This window comes from Nannobrachium achirus, assembly GCF_963921795.1.
Source record: "Nannobrachium achirus genome assembly, chromosome: 8".
NCBI classification, from domain to species: Eukaryota; Metazoa; Chordata; class Actinopteri; order Myctophiformes; family Myctophidae; genus Nannobrachium; species Nannobrachium achirus.
In genome coordinates, this window is record NC_137817.1 from 3,917,199 (window position 1) to 3,944,329 (window position 27,131).

The 27,131-nt window shown below is 42.9% G+C and overlaps 1 protein-coding gene across 1 annotated transcript in view; it reads right to left on the reverse strand.

Moving 5' to 3' along the window:
- rnpepl1 (arginyl aminopeptidase like 1) overlaps positions 1-18,751 on the reverse strand; it is a 35,210-nt gene extending 16,459 nt beyond the window's left edge. The window contains exons 1-4 of the mRNA XM_080731441.1: positions 18,313-18,751; positions 15,178-15,438; positions 10,899-11,156; positions 9,299-9,439 (exon numbers count right to left, since the gene is read on the reverse strand). Of these exons, the coding sequence (XP_080587567.1) occupies positions 9,299-9,439; positions 10,899-11,156; positions 15,178-15,399 (621 nt within the window). The 5' untranslated portion in view covers positions 15,400-15,438; positions 18,313-18,751. The remainder of the gene's footprint in view (positions 1-9,298; positions 9,440-10,898; positions 11,157-15,177; positions 15,439-18,312) is intronic.
- Positions 18,752-27,131: the final 8,380 nt, after the last annotated feature.

The following is a 27,131-nucleotide window of genomic DNA, read 5'->3' on the forward strand; positions in this document are numbered from 1 at the left end:
CTGTACGCTGATGAAGGCTTAAAGAGTAGTTTCACAGCACTAGACTGTACGCTGATGAAGGCTTAAAGAGTAGTTTCACAGCACTAGACTGTACGCTGATGAAGGCTTAAAGAGTAGTTTCACAGCACTAGACTGTACGCTGATGAAGGCTTAAAGAGTAGTTTCACAGCACTAGACTGTACGCTGATGAAGGCTTAAAGAGTAGTTTCACAGCACTAGACTGTACGCTGATGAAGGCTTAAAGAGTAGTTTCACAGCACTAGACTGTACGCTGATGAAGGCTTAAAGAGTAGTTTCACAGCACTAGACTGTACGCTGATGAAGGCTTAAAGAGTAGTTTCACAGCACTAGACTGTACGCTGATGAAGGCTTAAAGAGTAGTTTCACAGCACTAGACTGTACGCTGATGAAGGCTTAAAGAGTAGTTTCACAGCACTAGACTGTACGCTGATGAAGGCTTAAAGAGTAGTTTCACAGCACTAGACTGTACGCTGATGAAGGCTTAAAGAGTAGTTTCACAGCACTAGACTGTACGCTGATGAAGGCTTAAAGAGTAGTTTCACAGCACTAGACTGTACGCTGATGAAGGCTTAAAGAGTAGTTTCACAGCACTAGACTGTACGCTGATGAAGGCTTAAAGAGTAGTTTCACAGCACTAGACTGTACGCTGATGAAGGCTTAAAGAGTAGTTTCACAGCACTAGACTGTACGCTGATGAAGGCTTAAAGAGTAGTTTCACAGCACTAGACTGTACGCTGATGAAGGCTTAAAGAGTAGTTTCACAGCACTAGACTGTACGCTGATGAAGGCTTAAAGAGTAGTTTCACAGCACTAGACTGTACGCTGATGAAGGCTTAAAGAGTAGTTTCACAGCACTAGACTGTACGCTGATGAAGGCTTAAAGAGTAGTTTCACAGCACTAGACTGTACGCTGATGAAGGCTTAAAGAGTAGTTTCACAGCACTAGACTGTACGCTGATGAAGGCTTAAAGAGTAGTTTCACAGCACTAGACTGTACGCTGATGAAGGCTTAAAGAGTAGTTTCACAGCACTAGACTGTACGCTGATGAAGGCTTAAAGAGTAGTTTCACAGCACTAGACTGTACGCTGATGAAGGCTTAAAGAGTAGTTTCACAGCACTAGACTGTACGCTGATGAAGGCTTAAAGAGTAGTTTCACAGCACTAGACTGTACGCTGATGAAGGCTTAAAGAGTAGTTTCACAGCACTAGACTGTACGCTGATGAAGGCTTAAAGAGTAGTTTCACAGCACTAGACTGTACGCTGATGAAGGCTTAAAGAGTAGTTTCACAGCACTAGACTGTACGCTGATGAAGGCTTAAAGAGTAGTTTCACAGCACTAGACTGTACGCTGATGAAGGCTTAAAGAGTAGTTTCACAGCACTAGACTGTACGCTGATGAAGGCTTAAAGAGTAGTTTCACAGCACTAGACTGTACGCTGATGAAGGCTTAAAGAGTAGTTTCACAGCACTAGACTGTACGCTGATGAAGGCTTAAAGAGTAGTTTCACAGCACTAGACTGTACGCTGATGAAGGCTTAAAGAGTAGTTTCACAGCACTAGACTGTACGCTGATGAAGGCTTAAAGAGTAGTTTCACAGCACTAGACTGTACGCTGATGAAGGCTTAAAGAGTAGTTTCACAGCACTAGACTGTACGCTGATGAAGGCTTAAAGAGTAGTTTCACAGCACTAGACTGTACGCTGATGAAGGCTTAAAGAGTAGTTTCACAGCACTAGACTGTACGCTGATGAAGGCTTAAAGAGTAGTTTCACAGCACTAGACTGTACGCTGATGAAGGCTTAAAGAGTAGTTTCACAGCACTAGACTGTACGCTGATGAAGGCTTAAAGAGTAGTTTCACAGCACTAGACTGTACGCTGATGAAGGCTTAAAGAGTAGTTTCACAGCACTAGACTGTACGCTGATGAAGGCTTAAAGAGTAGTTTCACAGCACTAGACTGTACGCTGATGAAGGCTTAAAGAGTAGTTTCACAGCACTAGACTGTACGCTGATGAAGGCTTAAAGAGTAGTTTCACAGCACTAGACTGTACGCTGATGAAGGCTTAAAGAGTAGTTTCACAGCACTAGACTGTACGCTGATGAAGGCTTAAAGAGTAGTTTCACAGCACTAGACTGTACGCTGATGAAGGCTTAAAGAGTAGTTTCACAGCACTAGACTGTACGCTGATGAAGGCTTAAAGAGTAGTTTCACAGCACTAGACTGTACGCTGATGAAGGCTTAAAGAGTAGTTTCACAGCACTAGACTGTACGCTGATGAAGGCTTAAAGAGTAGTTTCACAGCACTAGACTGTACGCTGATGAAGGCTTAAAGAGTAGTTTCACAGCACTAGACTGTACGCTGATGAAGGCTTAAAGAGTAGTTTCACAGCACTAGACTGTACGCTGATGAAGGCTTAAAGAGTAGTTTCACAGCACTAGACTGTACGCTGATGAAGGCTTAAAGAGTAGTTTCACAGCACTAGACTGTACGCTGATGAAGGCTTAAAGAGTAGTTTCACAGCACTAGACTGTACGCTGATGAAGGCTTAAAGAGTAGTTTCACAGCACTAGACTGTACGCTGATGAAGGCTTAAAGAGTAGTTTCACAGCACTAGACTGTACGCTGATGAAGGCTTAAAGAGTAGTTTCACAGCACTAGACTGTACGCTGATGAAGGCTTAAAGAGTAGTTTCACAGCACTAGACTGTACGCTGATGAAGGCTTAAAGAGTAGTTTCACAGCACTAGACTGTACGCTGATGAAGGCTTAAAGAGTAGTTTCACAGCACTAGACTGTACGCTGATGAAGGCTTAAAGAGTAGTTTCACAGCACTAGACTGTACGCTGATGAAGGCTTAAAGAGTAGTTTCACAGCACTAGACTGTACGCTGATGAAGGCTTAAAGAGTAGTTTCACAGCACTAGACTGTACGCTGATGAAGGCTTAAAGAGTAGTTTCACAGCACTAGACTGTACGCTGATGAAGGCTTAAAGAGTAGTTTCACAGCACTAGACTGTACGCTGATGAAGGCTTAAAGAGTAGTTTCACAGCACTAGACTGTACGCTGATGAAGGCTTAAAGAGTAGTTTCACAGCACTAGACTGTACGCTGATGAAGGCTTAAAGAGTAGTTTCACAGCACTAGACTGTACGCTGATGAAGGCTTAAAGAGTAGTTTCACAGCACTAGACTGTACGCTGATGAAGGCTTAAAGAGTAGTTTCACAGCACTAGACTGTACGCTGATGAAGGCTTAAAGAGTAGTTTCACAGCACTAGACTGTACGCTGATGAAGGCTTAAAGAGTAGTTTCACAGCACTAGACTGTACGCTGATGAAGGCTTAAAGAGTAGTTTCACAGCACTAGACTGTACGCTGATGAAGGCTTAAAGAGTAGTTTCACAGCACTAGACTGTACGCTGATGAAGGCTTAAAGAGTAGTTTCACAGCACTAGACTGTACGCTGATGAAGGCTTAAAGAGTAGTTTCACAGCACTAGACTGTACGCTGATGAAGGCTTAAAGAGTAGTTTCACAGCACTAGACTGTACGCTGATGAAGGCTTAAAGAGTAGTTTCACAGCACTAGACTGTACGCTGATGAAGGCTTAAAGAGTAGTTTCACAGCACTAGACTGTACGCTGATGAAGGCTTAAAGAGTAGTTTCACAGCACTAGACTGTACGCTGATGAAGGCTTAAAGAGTAGTTTCACAGCACTAGACTGTACGCTGATGAAGGCTTAAAGAGTAGTTTCACAGCACTAGACTGTACGCTGATGAAGGCTTAAAGAGTAGTTTCACAGCACTAGACTGTACGCTGATGAAGGCTTAAAGAGTAGTTTCACAGCACTAGACTGTACGCTGATGAAGGCTTAAAGAGTAGTTTCACAGCACTAGACTGTACGCTGATGAAGGCTTAAAGAGTAGTTTCACAGCACTAGACTGTACGCTGATGAAGGCTTAAAGAGTAGTTTCACAGCACTAGACTGTACGCTGATGAAGGCTTAAAGAGTAGTTTCACAGCACTAGACTGTACGCTGATGAAGGCTTAAAGAGTAGTTTCACAGCACTAGACTGTACGCTGATGAAGGCTTAAAGAGTAGTTTCACAGCACTAGACTGTACGCTGATGAAGGCTTAAAGAGTAGTTTCACAGCACTAGACTGTACGCTGATGAAGGCTTAAAGAGTAGTTTCACAGCACTAGACTGTACGCTGATGAAGGCTTAAAGAGTAGTTTCACAGCACTAGACTGTACGCTGATGAAGGCTTAAAGAGTAGTTTCACAGCACTAGACTGTACGCTGATGAAGGCTTAAAGAGTAGTTTCACAGCACTAGACTGTACGCTGATGAAGGCTTAAAGAGTAGTTTCACAGCACTAGACTGTACGCTGATGAAGGCTTAAAGAGTAGTTTCACAGCACTAGACTGTACGCTGATGAAGGCTTAAAGAGTAGTTTCACAGCACTAGACTGTACGCTGATGAAGGCTTAAAGAGTAGTTTCACAGCACTAGACTGTACGCTGATGAAGGCTTAAAGAGTAGTTTCACAGCACTAGACTGTACGCTGATGAAGGCTTAAAGAGTAGTTTCACAGCACTAGACTGTACGCTGATGAAGGCTTAAAGAGTAGTTTCACAGCACTAGACTGTACGCTGATGAAGGCTTAAAGAGTAGTTTCACAGCACTAGACTGTACGCTGATGAAGGCTTAAAGAGTAGTTTCACAGCACTAGACTGTACGCTGATGAAGGCTTAAAGAGTAGTTTCACAGCACTAGACTGTACGCTGATGAAGGCTTAAAGAGTAGTTTCACAGCACTAGACTGTACGCTGATGAAGGCTTAAAGAGTAGTTTCACAGCACTAGACTGTACGCTGATGAAGGCTTAAAGAGTAGTTTCACAGCACTAGACTGTACGCTGATGAAGGCTTAAAGAGTAGTTTCACAGCACTAGACTGTACGCTGATGAAGGCTTAAAGAGTAGTTTCACAGCACTAGACTGTACGCTGATGAAGGCTTAAAGAGTAGTTTCACAGCACTAGACTGTACGCTGATGAAGGCTTAAAGAGTAGTTTCACAGCACTAGACTGTACGCTGATGAAGGCTTAAAGAGTAGTTTCACAGCACTAGACTGTACGCTGATGAAGGCTTAAAGAGTAGTTTCACAGCACTAGACTGTACGCTGATGAAGGCTTAAAGAGTAGTTTCACAGCACTAGACTGTACGCTGATGAAGGCTTAAAGAGTAGTTTCACAGCACTAGACTGTACGCTGATGAAGGCTTAAAGAGTAGTTTCACAGCACTAGACTGTACGCTGATGAAGGCTTAAAGAGTAGTTTCACAGCACTAGACTGTACGCTGATGAAGGCTTAAAGAGTAGTTTCACAGCACTAGACTGTACGCTGATGAAGGCTTAAAGAGTAGTTTCACAGCACTAGACTGTACGCTGATGAAGGCTTAAAGAGTAGTTTCACAGCACTAGACTGTACGCTGATGAAGGCTTAAAGAGTAGTTTCACAGCACTAGACTGTACGCTGATGAAGGCTTAAAGAGTAGTTTCACAGCACTAGACTGTACGCTGATGAAGGCTTAAAGAGTAGTTTCACAGCACTAGACTGTACGCTGATGAAGGCTTAAAGAGTAGTTTCACAGCACTAGACTGTACGCTGATGAAGGCTTAAAGAGTAGTTTCACAGCACTAGACTGTACGCTGATGAAGGCTTAAAGAGTAGTTTCACAGCACTAGACTGTACGCTGATGAAGGCTTAAAGAGTAGTTTCACAGCACTAGACTGTACGCTGATGAAGGCTTAAAGAGTAGTTTCACAGCACTAGACTGTACGCTGATGAAGGCTTAAAGAGTAGTTTCACAGCACTAGACTGTACGCTGATGAAGGCTTAAAGAGTAGTTTCACAGCACTAGACTGTACGCTGATGAAGGCTTAAAGAGTAGTTTCACAGCACTAGACTGTACGCTGATGAAGGCTTAAAGAGTAGTTTCACAGCACTAGACTGTACGCTGATGAAGGCTTAAAGAGTAGTTTCACAGCACTAGACTGTACGCTGATGAAGGCTTAAAGAGTAGTTTCACAGCACTAGACTGTACGCTGATGAAGGCTTAAAGAGTAGTTTCACAGCACTAGACTGTACGCTGATGAAGGCTTAAAGAGTAGTTTCACAGCACTAGACTGTACGCTGATGAAGGCTTAAAGAGTAGTTTCACAGCACTAGACTGTACGCTGATGAAGGCTTAAAGAGTAGTTTCACAGCACTAGACTGTACGCTGATGAAGGCTTAAAGAGTAGTTTCACAGCACTAGACTGTACGCTGATGAAGGCTTAAAGAGTAGTTTCACAGCACTAGACTGTACGCTGATGAAGGCTTAAAGAGTAGTTTCACAGCACTAGACTGTACGCTGATGAAGGCTTAAAGAGTAGTTTCACAGCACTAGACTGTACGCTGATGAAGGCTTAAAGAGTAGTTTCACAGCACTAGACTGTACGCTGATGAAGGCTTAAAGAGTAGTTTCACAGCACTAGACTGTACGCTGATGAAGGCTTAAAGAGTAGTTTCACAGCACTAGACTGTACGCTGATGAAGGCTTAAAGAGTAGTTTCACAGCACTAGACTGTACGCTGATGAAGGCTTAAAGAGTAGTTTCACAGCACTAGACTGTACGCTGATGAAGGCTTAAAGAGTAGTTTCACAGCACTAGACTGTACGCTGATGAAGGCTTAAAGAGTAGTTTCACAGCACTAGACTGTACGCTGATGAAGGCTTAAAGAGTAGTTTCACAGCACTAGACTGTACGCTGATGAAGGCTTAAAGAGTAGTTTCACAGCACTAGACTGTACGCTGATGAAGGCTTAAAGAGTAGTTTCACAGCACTAGACTGTACGCTGATGAAGGCTTAAAGAGTAGTTTCACAGCACTAGACTGTACGCTGATGAAGGCTTAAAGAGTAGTTTCACAGCACTAGACTGTACGCTGATGAAGGCTTAAAGAGTAGTTTCACAGCACTAGACTGTACGCTGATGAAGGCTTAAAGAGTAGTTTCACAGCACTAGACTGTACGCTGATGAAGGCTTAAAGAGTAGTTTCACAGCACTAGACTGTACGCTGATGAAGGCTTAAAGAGTAGTTTCACAGCACTAGACTGTACGCTGATGAAGGCTTAAAGAGTAGTTTCACAGCACTAGACTGTACGCTGATGAAGGCTTAAAGAGTAGTTTCACAGCACTAGACTGTACGCTGATGAAGGCTTAAAGAGTAGTTTCACAGCACTAGACTGTACGCTGATGAAGGCTTAAAGAGTAGTTTCACAGCACTAGACTGTACGCTGATGAAGGCTTAAAGAGTAGTTTCACAGCACTAGACTGTACGCTGATGAAGGCTTAAAGAGTAGTTTCACAGCACTAGACTGTACGCTGATGAAGGCTTAAAGAGTAGTTTCACAGCACTAGACTGTACGCTGATGAAGGCTTAAAGAGTAGTTTCACAGCACTAGACTGTACGCTGATGAAGGCTTAAAGAGTAGTTTCACAGCACTAGACTGTACGCTGATGAAGGCTTAAAGAGTAGTTTCACAGCACTAGACTGTACGCTGATGAAGGCTTAAAGAGTAGTTTCACAGCACTAGACTGTACGCTGATGAAGGCTTAAAGAGTAGTTTCACAGCACTAGACTGTACGCTGATGAAGGCTTAAAGAGTAGTTTCACAGCACTAGACTGTACGCTGATGAAGGCTTAAAGAGTAGTTTCACAGCACTAGACTGTACGCTGATGAAGGCTTAAAGAGTAGTTTCACAGCACTAGACTGTACGCTGATGAAGGCTTAAAGAGTAGTTTCACAGCACTAGACTGTACGCTGATGAAGGCTTAAAGAGTAGTTTCACAGCACTAGACTGTACGCTGATGAAGGCTTAAAGAGTAGTTTCACAGCACTAGACTGTACGCTGATGAAGGCTTAAAGCCCAAACGCGTCCGTTTGTTGCTGCTCTGCAGCTTTCCATACCGACCTTAAGATAATAAAAAAAAGTGCCTTAAAAGGACTGAACCGTGAGTGCTGGTGTTCTCTTTTCAAAGTTACAATGTGAACAGCACATTTTGTGTTCAAGTCATAGAGAAACAACCGCTCAATGTTTCCAATGACATTTATGTATTGCAGTGGTTCTCAACCTTTTCAGGCCGTGACCCCCAAAATAATCATATTTTAACTCATACAGTGCCGCCGGCCACAAGGGGCGCTAGAGTGCCAGAAATGTCTCTATAGACCTTCGCTCTAGCTTCCGTCGACACTGTCCCAAGTGCCTTGGGATTTCACTCCAGCCAATGCTATGAGTGACTAGAGGAGGAAGCTAGCTGACACGTAGCCAAAATGCTAACCCATTTAGAAGCCCGATCTAAAGCTATTTCAGTCGCAAAAAACATTCTCTTTGGGTCTGGGAACACAATCCGGAGAAAATCCTGTCTAAAGATGTGATTTATTATTGGAGTGGGCGGCGCGATGCGGCCGTTAGCGCGACTACGGCCCGTGTATGGCCGAGTGTTGGCCCGGACCATGGATGGACGTTTAGACCGGGGCTTCGTTGAGGCCTCCGATTAAATAATTCATTTTATTAAATATCCCGGACTAGTTCGGGATAGGCACCCTGGAATACGTCGCGCCGCCAACAGTATAGATTGAGGTTTTTTTGGGGGGCTCTAAACTTTATTTTAAACCATTTTCAATGGAATAAATCGTCGGACCATCTAGCGTCTCTCGTTGGTAAGCGCTGGACGAGCAAGGACCACCCACGTTGCTCCAAGCAGCTCGGGGTAAGTAAAATAGCAAATAAAATATTGTATTGGATTGAAATAAAGCCGAACTTGTTCGGGATAGGCACTTATAGGGTTAACAGGGACCCCCCACACCCTGACGAGCACTAAGAGTTACATCTTGTATAACACGGTTCTGTTGTGAAAATAGCAGCTCTACAAGCTCACAACGCCTCGCAACAATTTCTGTCCTCTAATCTAATGCTTAATTTGTCATTTTAGAGGTATTAAAAAGTCCTTAAATTGTCACTTTAGAAATGTGCAGATACCCTCTATACACTTAAACTTTATGTTGCTTTGTTTACTGTTGAGTGAGAAAATAATATTACACATTAAGTTAATCATCTCCCCCCCAAAATTGAGACCCGCTGATGTATTGGACCTAAAGCAGTGCGGGTTAGGGTTAGGGTTAGTGCTGGTCATGGTATGTAGGTGTCAGGGTCAGGGGTTAAAGGTCATACTCACTCTGACAGTAGCAGTGTACGTGCTCTTGACGGCCGGCGTGTCGAAGCAGGGGAAGAAGGATCGGTTGCAGACGGAGTGACCCTGAGTGAACACTAGGGGGCTGGTCTGACCACACGTCAACTCTGACTCCAACCACCACATCTGGAACGCACGCACGCACGCACACACACACACACACACACACAGTGAACACCAGAGGACTGGTCTGACCACACGTCAACTCTGACTCCAACCACCACATCTGTAGCACACACACACACACACACACACACACACACACACACACACACACACACACACACACACACACACACACACACACACACACACACACACACACACACACACACACACACACACACACACACACACACACACACACACACACACACACACACACACAGTGAACACCAGAGGACTGGTCTGACCACACGTCAACTCTGACTCCAACCACCACATCTGTAGCACACACACACACGTGCCATTTTAAAGATCAGCTAAATTGCACAATATTTGCACAATTTCTGTCTGGAGTGAAACCAGTGGTACCAGCTCACTACCAACCAGTGAAACCAGTGGTACCAGCTCACTACCAAGAGACCAAAGCTGAAGTGACACGTGCCACTGGAATGTCACTTTTTTTTTCAACTACAGATCCATCTAAAATAATTAGAATATTGTGTAAAAAAGCATTGCATATGCCATAGAACCCCAAATCATAAAGTACTTTGGAAACTTCCCACATTTCTCTATTATAAATCATTGTTTTGAGTGGTCTTGTGTAATATTGTAATATTTTGAAATCTGGACTTTTGATATTCATGAGATGTATGCCATAAAAGGTTTAGGTTTTAACAAAAAAAAAGTTGGAATAATTCACTGAATGTCCAATGTATCTAGAATACATTAAAGTTTCAAGAAAATGTACTTTTACACAATATTCTAATGTTTTTTTTTTAGATCTGCAGTCTTGTCCCTTATGTTGTGCATTCATCATTTGTTGAAAAAAAGGGAAAAAAACTAGGGGGGAATTGTTTAAGAATTATTTAACAAGGAGTCTCCAAAAAGCATTTGTAACACCTTTGTGTCTCTGCCACCAAAAGAAATAGGAGGAATCCAGCACCATATGAAGCCAGGCGTGTCTTACTAAGGATGGAGCCCTAAACAAGCAGCTTGATAACCCGATAACAGATTTATTGATTACCCGGTATCAATACGCTTTGGGCTTATCAAGCTTGTTATCGAGCATAGCGGCCCATGATGTGAGGCGATCAAGAAATTATTACAGTACTATTCATAATATAAAGCCATTTAACACTTATTGCACATTAATGAATGATTGTTCTTACAATATTTAATGATATGTGTTACTTTTGTCAATTGTCATCTTCATATTTGGTGGTCAGCCACAAACTCACAGTCACAACAACTGGCCAATAAAAAAAGATTATCTTTTGTTCTGAATTTGTCGTCTCACATATTTCCACAAAATATTAGAAAACGCTCAACAGTGGGCTGGATAAAAGCCCGGCTCAATAAGCAGGATTGATAAGGTGCTCATTATCAATAAAAATTAATGAGCTCCATCCCCATGTCTTACCGCGGGTCCGTCCGTGGTGGTGTAGCGCACGGTGATCTGGAAGGCTCTGTTGGGCTTGGTGGCGGCGGGCGGCAGGCTGATGCTCAGAGATGAGCCGTAGTCAGTGAACGGGTCCACCCGGTAGGTCAGAGACACCGGGGCGGAGTCCGGACCGGAGTCGGACAGCTTACAGTCCACAGAGTGGATGAGCAGCGAGGGGTGGCTGTCCAAGACCAGGGTCTGTATTCCACCTGGCTGGACCGGACTCAGATCCAACACCTTGGGATAGGAACCAGTAGGAATGTCAATGATTAACCCGTTTAGGAACGGGAACGCGTTATTGGCCTACGCATTGTTACGTTAACCATTCTTTTATGCTTTAACTAAAAAAGAATAGCAGATCTACAAGCTCACTGCGATCTTCTATTTTTGAAAAGTCATGAACATTTGTGCAAATCTTTGAATATATATTTGTCATAGTGTCATATTTAAAGCGAACATTTGTAACTCAAATTTTGCTTCTGGATGGTCCCTGGAATGACATATTTTGAGATGGGCGTCTGCTGCCAAATACATGTAATTTTGAGGGTCCCCTGACATGAAAATGTTTCAGAAGAAGCACTGATTTAGAAGAAGGATTTAAAGGACTTATAGAATCAGATCAAAATATTCAAAGACAAATGTTCATGATTCTTCAAAAATAGCAGATCTACAAGCTCGCAGCGCGGCACCATCTTTTTGTTTGGTTATTTTAGTTAAGTCAGAGTCAGACTAGCATTGTGCTAAACAAGTTGTATGTGTGTTGATGTGTAAACTGTCCAGCTGGGAGCAGGCCACGGTGGCAGACCAAGGACCAGATGGGAGGATTACATCTCCATGTTGGCCTTGGAACGCCTCAGCATCCCCCGTTGGAGGCAGCCACGGCGGCCAAGGAGAGGGAAGCCTCGTCTGGCATTCTCTGCTGGAACGCTTACCTCTACGACTAGTTGCAAATTGCAACACTAGATCTTTTTAAATCGGTTGAATCTAGGGTTGCAAATGCCTCCCATAGGCAGCCAATGAATCAAAACTGTTTTGAAGAGGTTGTGGGGGTCCCTGCTTCATCTCTCTCAACTAAAGCAGTGTTTCTCAACCACTGTGCCTGGGGACCTTTGGTGTGCCCCTGAGAAGGGTCGAGTGTGCCCCTTGAAACTGCTTGAAAGCCAGTATTGTATTTATCATTTTAAAAATGATTTAAACTAGTGAAAACAGCCAACAAGCACACAACGTGGCGTTGTGTGCTTGTAGATCTGCTGTTTTCACTACTGTTGTGCGACGGCCTTGTATGATGAAGCAGGGCTTTACTTTGCGAAGAAACGTACACATTTGAAACTTGGAGATACAAGGTTTCTTCCCGACTATGGCTGTCACAATTATTACATAATCGTCAAATCGTGATTATTTGACATTATCGCAATTATTTTGTCATAATCGTCATAATCGTGAATGTTGAAAAATGTCAGAAATAGTGGAAATAGCAGATCTACAAGCTCACAACGCGTCGCGATGCGACGCGTTGTGAGCTTGTAGATCGGCTATTTCCACTATCAAAGTTATTTTTTTAAGTAGTAAGTTGTCAAATATGTCAGTAATTTCTTTGTATATTTAGGTTATGTGTCATATCTGCAATGTACAACTTCAAAGCCTAAAAGCCAAACAGGAATGTAATTATCAACGACAAAAACACAATTAAATCGTTAATCGGTAATTATTTGAGTGACAATTAATCGTCATGTAAAATGTCATATCGTGACAGCCCTATTCCCGACAGTGACGATATTTACACCCCCGTATTATGTTGGTGTGCCCACGGATTCTTGGGACATGAAAAGTGTGCCCATACAAAAAAAAAAGGTTGAGAAACACTGAGCTAGTGGGTCCTTGGCCTGAGAACATATGGGCATACATGGTGCCTACCTGCCAGGCTGACATCTCCTTCATGGGGCATACATGGTGCCTACCTGCCAGGCTGACATCTCCTTCATGGGGCATACATGGTGCCTACCTGCCAGGCTGACATCTCCTTCATGGGGCATACATGGTGCCTACCTGCCAGGCTGACATCTCCTTCATGACGGGCATACATCATGCCTACCTGCCAGGCTGACATCTCCTTCATGACGGGCATACATCATGCCTACCTGCCAGGCTGACATCTCCTTCATGACGGGCATACATCGTGCCTACCTGCCAGGCTGACATCTCCTTCATGGGGCATACATGGTGCCTACCTGCCAGGCTGACATCTCCTTCATGACGGGCATACATGGTGCCTACCTGCCAGGCTGACATCTCCTTCATGGGGCATACATGGTGCCTACCTGCCAGGCTGACATCTCCTTCATGACGGGCATACATGGTGCCTACCTGCCAGGCTGACATCTCCTTCATGGGGCATACATCATGCCTACCTGCCAGGCTGACATCTCCTTCATGGGGCATACATGGTGCCTACCTGCCAGGCTGACATCTCCTTCATGACGGGCATACATCGTGCCTACCTGCCAGGCTGACATCTCCTTCATGGGGCATACATGGTGCCTACCTGCCAGGCTGACATCTCCTTCATGGGGCATACATGGTGCCTACCTGCCAGGCTGACATCTCCTTCATGGGGCATACATCATGCCTACCTGCCAGGCTGACATCTCCTTCATGGGGCATACATCGTGCCTACCTGCCAGGCTGACATCTCCTTCATGACGGGCATACATCATGCCTACCTGCCAGGCTGACATCTCCTTCATGACGGGCATACATCGTGCCTACCTGCCAGGCTGACATCTCCTTCATGACGGGCATACATCATGCCTACCTGCCAGGCTGACATCTCCTTCATGACGGGCATACATCATGCCTACCTGCCAGGCTGACATCTCCTTCATGACGGGCATACATCATGCCTACCTGCCAGGCTGACATCTCCTTCATGACGGGCATACATCGTGCCTACCTGCCAGGCTGACATCTCCTTCATGACGGGCATACATCATGCCTACCTGCCAGGCTGACATCTCCTTCATGACGGGCATACATCGTGCCTACCTGCCAGGCTGACATCTCCTTCATGGGGCATACATGGTGCCTACCTGCCAGGCTGACATCTCCTTCATGGGGCATACATGGTGCCTACCTGCCAGGCTGACATCTCCTTCATGGGGCATACATCATGCCTACCTGCCAGGCTGACATCTCCTTCATGGGGCATACATCGTGCCTACCTGCCAGGCTGACATCTCCTTCATGACGGGCATACATCATGCCTACCTGCCAGGCTGACATCTCCTTCATGACGGGCATACATCATGCCTACCTGCCAGGCTGACATCTCCTTCATGACGGGCATACATCGTGCCTACCTGCCAGGCTGACATCTCCTTCATGACGGGCATACATCGTGCCTACCTGCCAGGCTGACATCTCCTTCATGACGGGCATACATCATGCCTACCTGCCAGGCTGACATCTCCTTCATGGGGCATACATGGTGCCTACCTGCCAGGCTGACATCTCCTTCATGGGGCATACATGGTGCCTACCTGCCAGGCTGACATCTCCTTCATGGGGCATACATCGTGCCTACCTGCCAGGCTGACATCTCCTTCATGACGGGCATACATCGTGCCTACCTGCCAGGCTGACATCTCCTTCATGGGGCATACATGGTGCCTACCTGCCAGGCTGACATCTCCTTCATGGGGCATACATGGTGCCTACCTGCCAGGCTGACATCTCCTTCATGGGGCATACATCGTGCCTACCTGCCAGGCTGACATCTCCTACATGACGGGCATACATCGTGCCTACCTGCCAGGCTGACATCTCCTTCATGGGGCATACATCGTGCCTACCTGCCAGGCTGACATCTCCTTCATGACGGGCATACATCATGCCTACCTGCCAGGCTGACATCTCCTTCATGACGGGCATACATCGTGCCTACCTGCCAGGCTGACATCTCCTTCATGACGGGCATACATCATGCCTACCTGCCAGGCTGACATCTCCTTCATGGGGCATACATCGTGCCTACCTGCCAGGCTGACATCTCCTTCATGACGGGCATACATGGTGCCTACCTGCCAGGCTGACATCTCCTTCATGACGGGCATACATGGTGCCTACCTGCCAGGCTGACATCTCCTTCATGACGGGCATACATCGTGCCTACCTGCCAGGCTGACATCTCCTTCATGGGGCATACATCATGCCTACCTGCCAGGCTGACATCTCCTTCATGACGGGCATACATCATGCCTACCTGCCAGGCTGACATCTCCTTCATGGCGAAGTTGATCCTCAGGTCGAGGTGGAAGTGCCTCAGGGTGAAGCAGTGGAAGTTGGAGGCCGACGCCACGTCCACAAAGGGACACTTCTCCCCCGTCCCGGAGCGGAACCCCCCCCCGCTGGGGACCGCCAGCACCTTGCGACAGCAGCACAGCGTGGCGGGACGCAGGGGATGCACGTCTGTCTGTCTGTCCATCGTACGGCATGCAGACAGACAGACAGACGGACGGACTGCCTGCAGAGAGAGAGAGAGAGAGAGAGAGAGAGAGAGACAGACAGACAGACAGACAGGCTCCTGTCAAACTCAACACAATATATAGTCCGGTAAAATTAAGGCAGAGGTTGGACAAAATTTTATTAGTTTCTCAACTGATTCTGTTAGGAAATTAGGTCTACTAGCCAGGATAAAAAAATCTACCATAATCTGCTCACTGCAAATACCCACAGTGGCCAAATCAAGTTGGACTCCCATCGACTTTCTATACAGGAGGAAAATACTCAGAAAGCTTTAAGTAGGATGTGAGGGGTCTAACTAGGGGTTTGTCATGATGCTGAATCCATTGCAAGCATTTGTTTTGCACAAAAAAACATTCATTGGCCCCAGAAAACGCTTTTCATCTCTAAACCATCATTTTCTGGGGCCATTTATAGCCCAAGGAATGTTTTTTGTGCAAAACAAATGCTAACCCTTAAAAAACTAAATAATAAAATTTTGTCCAACCTGAGTGTATTTTTTCCCTAGGGAATCAAAGGTTTCGAAGGAGTACTGTTAGTAGTTCACCCCCAAAATGACTTTTTTCTATCAATTACTGATCAATTACTGACCCAAAGGAGACGAGTTCAATTACTGACCCCATGGAGACGAGTTCAATTACTGACCCCATGGAGACGAGTTCAATTACTGACCCCATGGAGACGAGTTCAATTACTGGACCCCATGGAGACGAGTTCAATTACTGACCCCATGGAGACGAGTTCAATTACTGACCCCATGGAGACGAGTTCAATTACTGACCCCATGGAGACGAGTTCAATTACTGACCCCATGGAGACGAGTTCAATTACTGACCCCATGGAGACGAGTTCAATTACTGACCCCATGGAGACGAGTTCAATTACTGACCCCATGGAGAGGAGTTCAATTACTGACCCCATGGAGACGAGTTCAATTACTGGACCCCATGGAGACGAGTTCAATTACTGACCCCATGGAGATGAGTTCAATTACTGACCCCATGGAGACGAGTTCAATTACTGACCCCATGGAGACGAGTTCAATTACTGACCCCATGGAGATGAGTTCAATTACTGACCCCATGGAGACGAGTTCAATTACTGACCCCATGGAGACGAGTTCAATTACTGGACCCCATGGAGACGAGTTCAATTACTGACCCCATGGAGACGAGTTCAATTACTGACCCCATGGAGACGAGTTCAATTACTGACCCCATGGAGACGAGTTCAATTACTGACCCCATGGAGATGAGTTCAATTACTGACCCCATGGAGACGAGTTCAATTACTGACCCCATGGAGACGAGTTCAATTACTGACCCCATGGAGACGAGTTCAATTACTGACCCCATGGAGACGAGTTCAATTACTGACCCCATGGAGACGAGTTCAATTACTGACCCCATGGAGATGAGTTCAATTACTGACCCAATGGAGACGAGTTCAATTACTGACCCAATGGAGACGAGTTCAATTACTGACCCAATGGAGATGAGTTCAATTACTGACCCCATGGAGACGAGTTCAATTACTGACCCCATGGAGATGAGTTCAATAATATTTTGTTGTTTTTTTGCCCATATAATTATAGTCGACAATGTGATGTCAGAACATGCCCATATATGGGCATTCCCAGATCACACTTGCAAATTAATTATGTCCTTGTCCGTTCTATGCCCATAAATGGAGATCCCTGTCCCAGTGTCATCGATATTAAGGGCATATCTGGGAACGCCCATATCTGAACATGCCCATATATGGGCATTCCCAGATCACACTTTCAAACTAATTACGTCCTTGTAAGTTCTATGTCCATATATGGAGATCCCTGTCCCGATGTCATCAATATTAAGGGCATATCTGGGTATGCCCATATTTGGTAATGCCCATATATGGGCATGTTCTGCCAATCTCAACAGGCAATCTCAACGGACCAATTACCCAGAGGGTAACTGGTCCGATACACATCACTGGCCAGATAGACAAGAATTGGCGCGCCCTCGCCCTTTAGGCCGAGGTCGCATGTCACCCTGAGGCGTCTTACTAGTAATGTAGCTAGTAAATGTACCCCCATTGATTCTGGATGGAGACCCAAATGTATTTGAGTCTCCATCCGGAATCAATGGGCCTACAAAGAGTCTCCTCAAATTATTGTTTTAGGAATACGATAAAAACAAAGAAAATATCCACAAAGTCTCCATGGGTTGAGTAATCGATAATAACAAGTCATTTTGGGGGTGAACTACTCCTTTAATATAGGCAACACAAATGTTCCAAAAATAATGAAAATAGCTGATCTACAATGTCACAACCCAACAAATTGCGATGTGTTGTGTGCTTGTATATCAGATACCTTTTTGGATTGTTGACATTTGAAGTCAAATTATGTGTGATTTGATTTCTATTATTATCATTTTTTTTATGACTTCTCTTTTGTTTTTCTTGGTGTGACTTCAAATGACATGTGTGTCATTTACAGGATTAGCATGTCAGTGAGTTTTAGTGCTCTAATATCAAATCCACAAACTATGGAATTTTGCTAAATATCTACATGTAGGCTATATGGACCATCATATACTATAGATGTAATTTTCTTCTTTAATAATCCTTTGTAGGGGTGATGAGCAATAGGACAGAGCAGAATATGGACCTGTGTGTGTGTGTGTGTGTGTGTGTGTGTGTGTGTGTGTGTGTGTGTGTGTGTGTGTGGCTGTGCAGCTGAGCACCCTTTGAACCCATCTGGGCTAACACCACAACACATTAGAAACACAGGCTGTCTCTATTAACGTGTATAATCCATCACTATACTAGAGTGCATGTTGTCTATACATTGTGTGTACTGTTGCTGTGTCAGTGTTGTGTTGTTGTTTACCTGTGTACAAGGACGATGTTGACCACAGCAGTAGCAGGTTAGCACAGGAGGCTAACAGGCAGCAGCAGCAGATGTGGAGGCTGGGGGTTTATTATTAATTAAACTAATCTAATTAGTTCCCAGATGTGATCAGAAAACACATACTGTAGACGAACCAATCAATCAAACTAATCAATCAACAGTCAATCTCTATGTGAAATCCATCAGGTCCAAAGTTACAACTAAAGAACAGAAGAAGCCCCCCTTTCTGCTCACAATTGGAATATAACAACTACACAAAGTGAATGTTTATCGTCCTCACACTGTGCTGTGTGTCGCTCTGGAGACAGAAACAACAGCAGAGGAATGGAAACAGAGGCAGAACGGAGCAGAAAAACAAGGTTAAATGAAATAAAAGACAGATTATTGATGATCTCTGGTCGCCCTGCTTCAAAACAGGAAGAACACAGCACAAGTTAAGAGCTGGGACGTTCAAGAACGAGTCGAGTCTTTTGAACGGCTCTTTGAAATGAACGATGATAATAAAATAATAATAAAACTTTATTTGTATTGCACCTTTCATGACATGAAATGCAGCTCAAAGCGCTTTGCAGAGCAGAAAATGAAGCACAAGTGCTTAACAGAAGAAAAAAAACATGTCTCCTTTCCGACATGTCTCCATTCCGACACTAACCCTATCTCTACCCCTACCCTAAACCTTAGGCCCATGGGGAGTGTCGCCACTCCGACAATAAGAAGTCCATTTCGGAGTGGCGACATGTCGGAATGGAGAGAGCCTCCCGAATACAATAAAGCAGAGAAATAAAAACATAAAACATTGAAGAACAATTTCAGAACAGCGTGGACGACAATAGCAGCACAGGGATTTAAACATTCAGCTAAAAGCAAGAGTGAAGAAATAGGTCTTGAGCTGTGCTTTAAAGCTATCCACAGAGGCTGCCTGTCTTAGTAGTGGGAGTTTATTCCAAGCTGTCGGTCCATAGAAGCAGAAAGCTGCTTCACCAACTTTTTTATATGGGATCTGGTAGTGACTGGAGCCGTTTCTAAATGAACAGTGGAGTAAAAAGTGCTCAAATTCTTCACATTAATTAAAAGTATCAACACTGTAACGTGGAAATACTCTGCCACAAGCAGAAGTTTGGAATTAGAAATAATGTACTTGAGTAAAAGTACAAAAGTATTGATATCAAAAGGCCTACTTAAAGTACCAATAAAAAAATGAATTGAAAGGAACGGATCCCAGAGATCCGGCTCACTTCAAAGAGCCATAAATCCCATCTCTAGCACAAGTTTTTACACAGGGTAACTTCTTTTGCCCTCGATGTGTTCTGGCAGGCAGCGGCATTATCACCACCACCACCACAGGGCTAAAAACAACATAAGTAACTGTTGTAATTGTTTTCTTTGCAATTATTCTATCGACAACGTTTTCAAATCATCGAATAGTTGAGAAATGTTTGATATTTTATTAATTTTCCACAAATCAACACTAGCCTATTTTTTTCCCCTATTGTTGGTACTAATTCTTCCTTGTACAACAGGATCATACAAAGGTATACAATATTTTGTGAAAATCTGTTAAATAAATAAATAATTACAATCTAATATTTTTCTAATTGATCAAATTGATTAGTCACAGAACAGCCCAACCCACATCTGCGACTGGTAAACATTTCCATCACACTGGCTGTGTGCATGGCAGTAAAATACCCTATGTTGTTGTTTAGAGTCTCAGAGGAGCTCCTTTGCAGGGTCAAAGGGTCATTATTTGTATTAACTAATTATGATTACATAATGATATTTCCCTGATACTCCTAGTAGCCACAAGCAGGAAGAGAACATTTAGCTGACTTTGTCAGCCTTAAGTCAGTGCTTCACAAAATGTTATTTTATTTTATTTCAAGGGCCCCCATAACTCAGAGAGCGTAAGTGTCCATTGGTACCTCCTGAACCCTAGGGTCCCTGGCTGGACCCCACTTTGAGAACCCTTGCCTTATATGTAATGACATTTCCATATTGTATAACATATTCACACTCATCTGCAGAGTGTGTATTATGGTTGTCGGTGAAAATACATATTTTTCAAATACTTTTTAAACGTATTTTCACCCATCTCTGCTCGTCTGTATGATCAGTGTGTGAGGAATGTTAATTATATTATTGAGGACACATTAGGCATTTCATAATAAATCAGGGTTTACTCATTTGTCAGCCAAGGTAGGTAGGACTCAAAGTGATAAGTAGGCTATAGATGGGTGCCGATGATCTAGTGCATACATGGGCAACTGGCGGCCCGGGGGCCACATGCAGCCCCCACCTTCACTTAATGCGGCCCGCAGGTTGATACCGGAATACTGATATATTATTGAGTTCAGCTGTTACATGACCTGCTTTAATTCTGTCAGTTTATATTAGTAGCCTTATGGCCAATGAATTTGTATTTTGGTTCATAAAGTTAATATGAGTTATATAACTGAATGTGTTTGAATGAAATCAAAATGTTACATTTCAGGATTCCAATTAAAAAATAACAAAAAATTATTCAGGATTCCAATAAAAAAAAATAGCCGATCTACAAGCTCAAAACGCATCGCAGTGCGATGCGTTTTGAGCTTGTAGATCGGCTATTTTTGCTTCTTTTCTATGAGATACTAGAATGACAAAGTATAGGACGTAGCAATATGCAATGTGGCCCTCTGGAGTGAAGGTGGAAATATAGTGGCCCTCGCCATCATCAAAGTTGCCCACCCCTGGTATAGTGGTTAAGGCACATGTAGGCTCTAATGTAGAGTCACAGGTTCAATTCCTGTCCTTTGCTGCGTGTCACTCCCTGTCTCTCTCTCTCTCCCTGTTTCCTGTCACACTGTGTTATCTGAGTAAAGCCGGAAAAGCAAAAACAATGTATTCAAAGAAAGTATAGATAAGCTGCTCCTGGTCAAAATAGTACTCAACCATAAAAAAAAATATATACTAAAAAATGCAAAAGTACAAAGTATATTTTATTTTGAATATTAATGCATGCACGCACGCACACACACACCACACACATGCACCCACGCGCAAACGCGCAAACACACACACACACACACACACACACACACACACACACACACACACACACACACACACACACACACACAGAGAGAGAGAGAGAGAGAGAGAGAGAGAGAGAGAGAGAGAGAGAGAGAGAGAGAGAGAGAGAGAGAGAGAAAGACAGACAGGCTAAACTACTGTATAATCTTAAAATATGTTTATTAACATTGTTACAAAGCAGTAACCTCCCTCCCCTGGCAGTTATGACCTCATGCTAAGGCGGTTATAAAAATACTACAAATGACTGACAGGCAGGCTGACTGACTGACAGACAGACTGACAGGGCAACAGATAGACAGACAGGATGACAGACAGACAAGAGATACAAGCCAGTTAGGAGGTAAGGTGTTTTCATTACAGAAACTTGGCTGGAGACTGAAGACTAATTTATCTGTCAGCGAATGGCGGTGTTATGCACTGAAAGAAGAAATAAAAAGCAGATATACAAGCTCACAATGCATGGTGGATGCTAGGCACTATGATCTTGTATTTTCAATGCTTGACAACGTTGTACAATTAAGAATACATTGGGCTTAAAGGGCCATTTCACCTCTGGGACAACCCAATCTTATTTTATTGTTGTTAATTGGGACACAATGCATTTTGCATCATCATATGATGCAAAATGCATCACTAGTACATGCTGAAATACAAAAATATCTCAAAAACAGATTGAACACAAAAAATAACTCAAAAAATGTGTCAATTAACTTTGACATTCTGATTTGACAGTCTATACATGTATACACTTTGACTATTTTACCAGCCTGCAAATATTTACAATACAGGATCCGCAAAAAAACGATGGCTATAGCAGTTCAAGGGGCTTGTATAGAGTACAGTACACTGTTGGACCCTGGACCTGTTTCATGTTAACTCCACTGTTTGACTCATTTTGTCTGTCGGGTAGAAACCTCATAATATCCAAATGTCACATGTCTGCGTTTGGAGCTCGTAGATCTGCTACTTTTGTGTGACGCTGCAGTATTATATGTAGGGCAGTGGCGTCAGTTCAGCAAAAGCTATGGTATGGCAGTCATGTAGCCATACCTTAGCAACAGGCACGATGAATTTATTTTAAGAAGTACATTTAATTTTTTCCACTGTAGCCAAATACCTTGCCATACGTGGTTGTGCCTCTGTTCGCACCTATTGGTTGCAGTGTTGTTTTTGACAGCAAATTTTGATTTAGTTTTAGTCATAGTCTTTTGAATAAAATGCCATTTAGTTTTAGTCGTAATGTGGTCACCTGAAAAGTTTTAGTTTTAGTCAAATTTTTGTCAACTAAATATCATAAGATTTTATGGCGACTAAATCTACAGTTGATGGCAGGCCTTGATGGCATCGTAATGACTGATTTTACACTTGATTGCGTGCTGAAAATAGCCGATCTACAAGCTCACACTGCGACGCGTTGTGAGCTTGTAGATCTGCTATTTTCAGCACGCAACACCTGAGAGCAACCAAGCATAAAATGACTCTCTTCTCCACTAGTCCCTCTCTAACGTTTTAGTCTAGTTTTTATTTTGTTGACGAAATTGACAATATATTTAGTCTTAGTTTTAGTCATCACAGCTTAGTTTTTATTTCGTTTTCGTCAGTGAAAAAAACGCAGTCGACAACAATTTTTCGTCATAGTTTTAGTCGACAAAATCAACACTGATTGGTTGCTGTGTCTCTTGGTTGGACAAAAGCCCTTTCTCTCCATCCACCACCATTGAAATAACAGGTTTTTCAGTTGACTATTTGTATTGATATTCAGTGTATTCAATTCTTATACTAAAGGAGTAGTTCACCCCCAAAATGACTTTATTTCTATTGATTAGTCACGCCGTGGAGACTAGAGTTCAATAATATTTTTAGTTCTTTGTCGCATTCCTAAGACAAAAATGTGATAACAATAAATGTACCCCCATTCGTTCCGGATGGCATCCGGAATCAATGGGGGTAAATTTACTCTAATAAAATGTTTGTCTTAGGAATGTGACAAACAACTAAAAATATTATTGAACTCTAGTCTCCATGGCGTGACTAATCAATAGAAAAAAAGTCATTTTGGGGGTGAACTACTCCTTTAAACTTGGTCTCAGTAAATGATGCATCTACACTAGCAGCAGGTGGCTACGTGTGTTAGTTTATATTTGGAGATGTGTTGTTGGGATGAAGTGCAGCTGTGAACTTGAAGCATTGTATTAGCCCATTTATAACTATTCCTTATGCTGGACAATAGGGGGCAGTGTTGCATGTTGTATGTACAAAGGTAAGCTCTCAAAGACAGAAAGACTGCTATTTCTGAAGAGCTTAAGTATAAAATGATGGATTATGAAGTGGTTACAGATGCAGATGCGTTTGTACTTTATTGTATGATGAATAATGAAAATAACTGATCGATAGGCTCACGACATGTTGCATTGCGTGTTGTGAGCTTGTAGATGTGCTATTTTCACGGTTTTAAACGTATTTTTCCTCTTTTTCCTTTTTGATAATTTAAGCCTATAACGACTGATTTCACCAAAAAATACCATGTCAGATGTGTTTCTATCTGACAAGTGTGTCACAACAATCTGTGACCTATTAATTATCGTGACTCAAGGACAGCGTCGAGGACATCAGGCAGGGACGTGCTGGGCCCCTGATTCAGCCCGGGAAAAAGAGTTGTAGAGGCCCTCATTGCGCGCTATAGAGAGAGATCTCTCTCTATAGCGCTGCTGCTACTCAAAGATTTGCCATTTCAGATCATGACAAGTGACAAGCCAGTGGGCCAATTACATGAGTTATATTTCGTCGTTGTCAGGTGGAAACCTTGTACGTCCAAAACCGTTTGTTTTGTATTTATCATTTAAAAAATGAATTAAACTAGTGAAAACAGCCGATCTACAAGCACACAACGCCTCGCAACGCAAGGCGTTGTGTGCTTGTAGATCTGCTGTTTTTACTACTTTTGTGCGACGGCCTTATATGATGAAGCAGGGCTTTGCTTTGCGAAAGAAATTTACACATTTGAAACTTGGAGATACGAGGTTTCTGCCCGACAGTGACGATTTACTTTGTTGGCCGCCTAGCCCCCAAAATGGAACGAAGGCCTTTTATTTTATTTTTTAATTTTTTCCTAATGGCCGGCCTGGACCGGCCGGGAATGAACCGGCCGTTCGGGAGTTGTCCCACTTTTCCCAATGGCCAGCACGTCCCTTCTATCAGGCACAGTATCCATTTTCTAGAGGGAAAAACTAAACACAGTTGTGGATCTAACAGAAGAGACTCACATCAACAGTAGATCCAGGGTTGTAACAGTTAATCAAACTAATCGATTTAATCCATGAGAAAAAAGGATAATCGATCATTTCATAAAATAACTGATTAAAAGCTTGACGTTTATATTTATGTAGTTTTGCATGACAAACAACACAGTTGTGTGATAATTATTCTCATGTAGTTAATTGATTATTTCATATATAAATGTGTTAACATAAAAAAAACACACTTCTCGATAATTCAAATAATAAAAGTAATTGGCAGAAGAATCACTAAGAAAAGAGTCGATCAGTGTTATCTTTACATAAACATCATTGACAAACATTGATTAAATAAGCATAATTATGTTCTCATGAATTATTTAAACACTACAGCAAAATAATTTCAGTAATAATAATCTTAAAAATCCAAATAAAATAACGTGTGTGCTAGGCTTATTGTGATAATTGTTGATAGAGCAGCAATGAAACAAAAATCTTATCGCAAAAAAACTATTAATAAAACTTGGACATTCTGATCTGATTTAGACTGGATTCATATCGCACCTTTAAAAACAAACCTTTTATAAAAAGGAGGCTCTTGTCTCCTTTATGGAAAAACAACAAACAGACAAAAATATATTACACATATTTCACATGAAAATATATTTCGGACCGTAAAAATATACTCTGGCCCGCTCAAGACATATTTTCACTGAAATGATTTTTTTTTTTTAAAGTTTTTTTCATTAGACAGTTTTTTGTATATTTAGAAACATATACTGTATACAGTACGACATCAACTTCCTGATTCCTTCCCGAGTCAGAAACCAAAATTATTATGATTGTAGCTAAAACTAAAATATACACACTAGTTTTATATACGTATTATGTTGTATGTACAATATTATATGGACAGTAAGATCAGGTTTATATACATACAGTACTTGGGCACACACAGACATCAAGGGGGGCTCGAGCCCCTGCCCTTTTATCCATGCCCTCTCCAGACCATGTATACAGCTTTTATTTAGTTCAGTGTGGTATCAAGCACCGAAAATAGCAGACCTCCAAGACCTCACAACGCGCTGTGCGCGTTGTGAGCTTGGAGGTCACTTAGTTTAGATATTTTCACCAAAAGGCCCTTTTGAAAATGTCAGCCCCTGCCTCTCTAACATTCTCTGCACGTACCTGCTAGGGTTATATGTAAGACCAGATTTATATACATACTGCACTAGGGGAATATTATGTGTAACACCAGGTTTATGGTGTATATATTATATACATACTAAACTGGGTTTATCTACAGATTTATATACATAAAGTACAGTAGTTGGGTTATATACCATACAGTACTAGGGTTAAGATCAGGTTTATATACATAATGTACTAGGGTTATTATGTAAGACCATGTTTATGATATACACATAGATTGGGTTTATCTACAGATTAGGTTTATATACATACAGTACTAGCTTTATATCCTGTTAAAACTAGATTAACATGAAGACCAGGCCTACATAGATTACGTTTACATACAGATTAGGTTTATGTAATAGAATAGGTTAATATGACAACTAGGTTTTTATAGCCTGGGTTTGTATACTGTGTTTGTACACAGACTAGGTTTATACTGTATCTAGACTAGGTTTATACTGTTGTTACGGCCCTTTATTTAGGGAAAAGGATTGCAACGTACTAACTAAAAGGACACAGAATTTAACATAATTTGGGGGCTCGTCCGGGATTTGAACATAGACTACTGTACATAGAGTCTATAGCAGTGGTGGCAAACATACAGAGATGATTCAATCCGCCCCGAGGCTTGTAGAGCGTAGATTAATTCCAGGGACTCTGTGGGTTCCTTTATGGGGGTCTAAATTGACCCATACACGTCTGTAACTCTGACAAGTGTACAAATGGAACCAAATTTGGTTCCATTTGTACACTGTTAGAGTTAAGTGGAGACCTTGAAATGTGAAAGGTTGAGAACCACTGACCTAAGTTCATACTGGACACTCTGTCCCCATCCTCCTCATCTTCTGACAGATGTCTTGTTTTCTCCTCTCATCCTCTGACAGACATGTTGTTTTCTTCTCCTCCTTCTCCTCATCCTCTAGCCTGGAATCGCTTCACATTTCAGGGTTTGATCCGGTCGGGAGCGGAACCAACCCACGTCATGCTGTAGTCCTCAAAGGACTACACTTTGGCCGGATAAGATCAAATCGAAAACAGTTTTAACCCAAAACAATTCCCCTGCGCTCAAGGACATCCTTTTAGGACCTACCCTATCCACCTGTTTCTGCAAGACTTTACTGTAGCATTATCTGCGGGACACTTCCGGTTAACAGCAGACATACAAGCTCACGTCACACCGCAGATGCAACCGTTGTGAGCTTGTAGATCACACTCGGCTGCGGCGCCAGAAATGCCGCTCGCCTTCTGCGCAATGCACGATGGGATGTTGGAAAGTTGTGGATAAAACCCTTGATAGTT